At 42.8% G+C, this 2,677-nt stretch overlaps 1 protein-coding gene across 1 annotated transcript in view; it reads left to right on the top strand.

Annotated features, from left to right (window-relative positions):
* LOC103777152 (complement C1q tumor necrosis factor-related protein 1-like) overlaps positions 1-81 on the top strand; it is a 1,627-nt gene extending 1,546 nt beyond the window's left edge. Inside the window, exon 3 of the mRNA XM_008944693.1 lies at positions 1-81. This exon is cut by the window's left edge and continues 485 nt beyond it. Coding sequence (XP_008942941.1) covers positions 1-81 — 81 coding nt within the window.
* The last annotated feature ends 2,596 nt before the right edge of the window (positions 82-2,677 follow it).

Raw genomic sequence — 2,677 nt, forward strand, 5'->3', positions numbered from 1 at the left:
AGAGAGAATGCCATCTACAGTGAGGAGTCTGATGTTTACATCATTTTCAATGGCCATTTAATCAAGCCAGCCATAGAGTAGCCGTTCATCAGCTTTAGGCTCCAAGCTTTGGTAGATACAGTAGTGTCTCCCCTCTTAGAAATGCATACATCTAATTCCACATGGAAGGTTTACAAGCCTCCTGGGTTGTCTATCCATGCCAAGGACACCTGCATGGGTGGAGATGACTGTTTCAAGCTCCTGAGAAGGCTTCAGCCCTTCTGTGCCCTGCAGGAGGTGCATGCAGAAGGGCCCAGTTCTGATCCCTGGTAACATCCCTGAAGAGCCTGCCAAGTTGGTAGCAAAAATTTAACTCCTTTGCAATGCTTTAGAGATGACATTTTAATTATATCTAAGGATCATCTTCAGATACCGGTGCTAGTTATCTGGGTGCTAATTAAGGGGTGTTATTACTCCTACAGCAATTCTTGGGTATCTTTACAGCGTGCAACTATGAGATATTATTACTAACCAGAGCCCACACTCAGCAGCTACATCAGGTCTGCTCCACTCAGGTAGGAAAGATTGCACCAGTGTTAATTTACCCTAAGTCATATTATTGCCTGTTTTAAGGAAAATGGTGTGTCCTGCCTTAGGAGCCAATTTCAGAGTGCTCATTGCCAAGCTGGAGTCTGAGGCCACGCTCAAGGCCTGAAAATTACCATCTTCTAGCACCTTCATTTCTGGAAGTGAGGAAGAAAACTGGAAAGTAAAAAGGGGCTTTACTGCAAGCAGAGATATTTTAGGGGATTTAGGGGTTTTATCCTAAAAAAATTGACCTGGCAGCAGAAAGGTACATGCAGCAGCAAGAAACAGCATTTTTCCCTCATTCCTCTTCGCCCATTCCCCCAGTTTCTTGTTTGCATCCTAAGCCAGTTGTACAAAGGAGACATTAAAATTTCTTGCTAGGCAAACTGCTTCACTGCTGTACCTCACTCAGCCACAGCTCTTTGGAAAAGTAGCTGAAATAAAGATGTTGCTTTGAGTACACTTGCTTTGAGTACTTTGGTTTTATTTTACTTCCGTGTGGTTTTTCACAGTACAGGGCTAAAAGCACCAGACTGAACACCTAGTCCCAGATAAGATTTAGTTACTTTAACACCAAAGGACTCTAGAAAATAGACTGACACCAGTTCCTCTCCTTGCAGGTCAGGAAATAACCATCATCAGGTTATCAGGAGAGAGCAGCAATAAAGCCACTGACCTCTCGCTGTAAAATAAATACAAAATCTTTGAGATCTCACAACCTTCATGAAGATTGGAACTTTGAAGCCCTTTGGCCTTAGTTTTGAACCATTCCCCACCTAGAAGTAGACTTTGGAGCTGCAGAAAGTCAAATTCCAGTTGCAGGGCACCACTGGCAGAGCCCCACAGGAGATGCCTGTGGTGGAGCAGGGATTGCTCACTGAAGCTGATGGAGTTGCAGGGCTGTCTGAGATTCCTCAGCTATCAAGCAGTTCCACCACAGCTTTGGCTTACCCCTGCCTGCAGTTTGCTGCACTGACTCTAATTTAAAGGGAAAAAAAATGAGATCCAGCCCTCTTAAAAGGTCACACTCAGCTGGAGTTATTGACAGGGCTTAATCCAGTCCTGGAAAAAACACATCCAGAAAGCGTTTCTGTTCAACCCACAGTGATTTTGGAGAAGTGACTTTCTCCCAGGGAGCAAGCAGAAGCCCAACCACCTTCATCACCTTAGATATGGGTCTCTATAACACCCAGACACTGATCACTGAAGCAAAGGGACACATCCAAATGCTCATGACTGCTCTGCCAGTGCCACGAGCAGGTAAATCATGAAAGCCACGTTGGATTCAGGTACAGAATAAGCTTTCAAATAATAACAAAGGCTCTTGGGTTGCCTCTGTGATTCAAATCACCCATTTATTGCATCAAAGTCTCCATCCTCTGAGCTCTTTGAGAAAAAAAAATCAAGCTATCTAAAAAGCTTCATGTACAAAGACATCCCTACTCCCACCTTTTGAATGTATTCAGCATTTTTTTCCTAACTTCAAGGGCTGGGATGAGCATCCTTGCTTAGAAAAGTTTAATGAGCCAAATCCAAAGCACAAATATTGGAGATTTGCTCATCAACATACAGGCAGCCTGCCAGGGCCTCTCTTGAAGGAATGGAATTGAAATCCTTTCTACAGCAAGATGTGACTTGGAGAACTAAACTTTGAAAAAAGCTTTTTAAGTTCTCTTCTGAAGGTGGGAAAGTTGAGAGTTTAAGTGGTGAAACCTAAAAGAAAAGGAAAAAAAAAAATTAGTTTGCTTTTTTTTTCTCCATTTATTTCCCCAAATTGGCACTTTGTATTTCAGCCTTTCAAGTCAGTCATTAGGGATCTGTCAGATTTTTTTTCTAGATCCTTCAGTGAGCAGTATTAGATAGAAATGACAAAACTGCCTCAGCTGCCACAAATCCCAGTGCATTTTATTATGAAATGTTAGCTCTCATGTAGGTCCCTCTCATCCCAGGATCCTTGTGGAAGATGAGGAGAGGCAGAGACCTGCTGAGATCACATACAAGGAGCTGTAAACAGAGACCAGGAACCTTCTATAACAAGAGAAAGATGATGGAAAACATCAGATGAGAAGCATCTACACACTAAAAATCTCTTTTGGTTGGCATGGGAAGA

The sequence above is a fragment of the Merops nubicus genome, unplaced genomic scaffold (genome assembly GCF_000691845.1).
Source record: "Merops nubicus isolate BGI_N331 unplaced genomic scaffold, ASM69184v1 scaffold6027, whole genome shotgun sequence".
In the NCBI taxonomy this organism is placed as follows: Eukaryota; Metazoa; Chordata; class Aves; order Coraciiformes; family Meropidae; genus Merops; species Merops nubicus.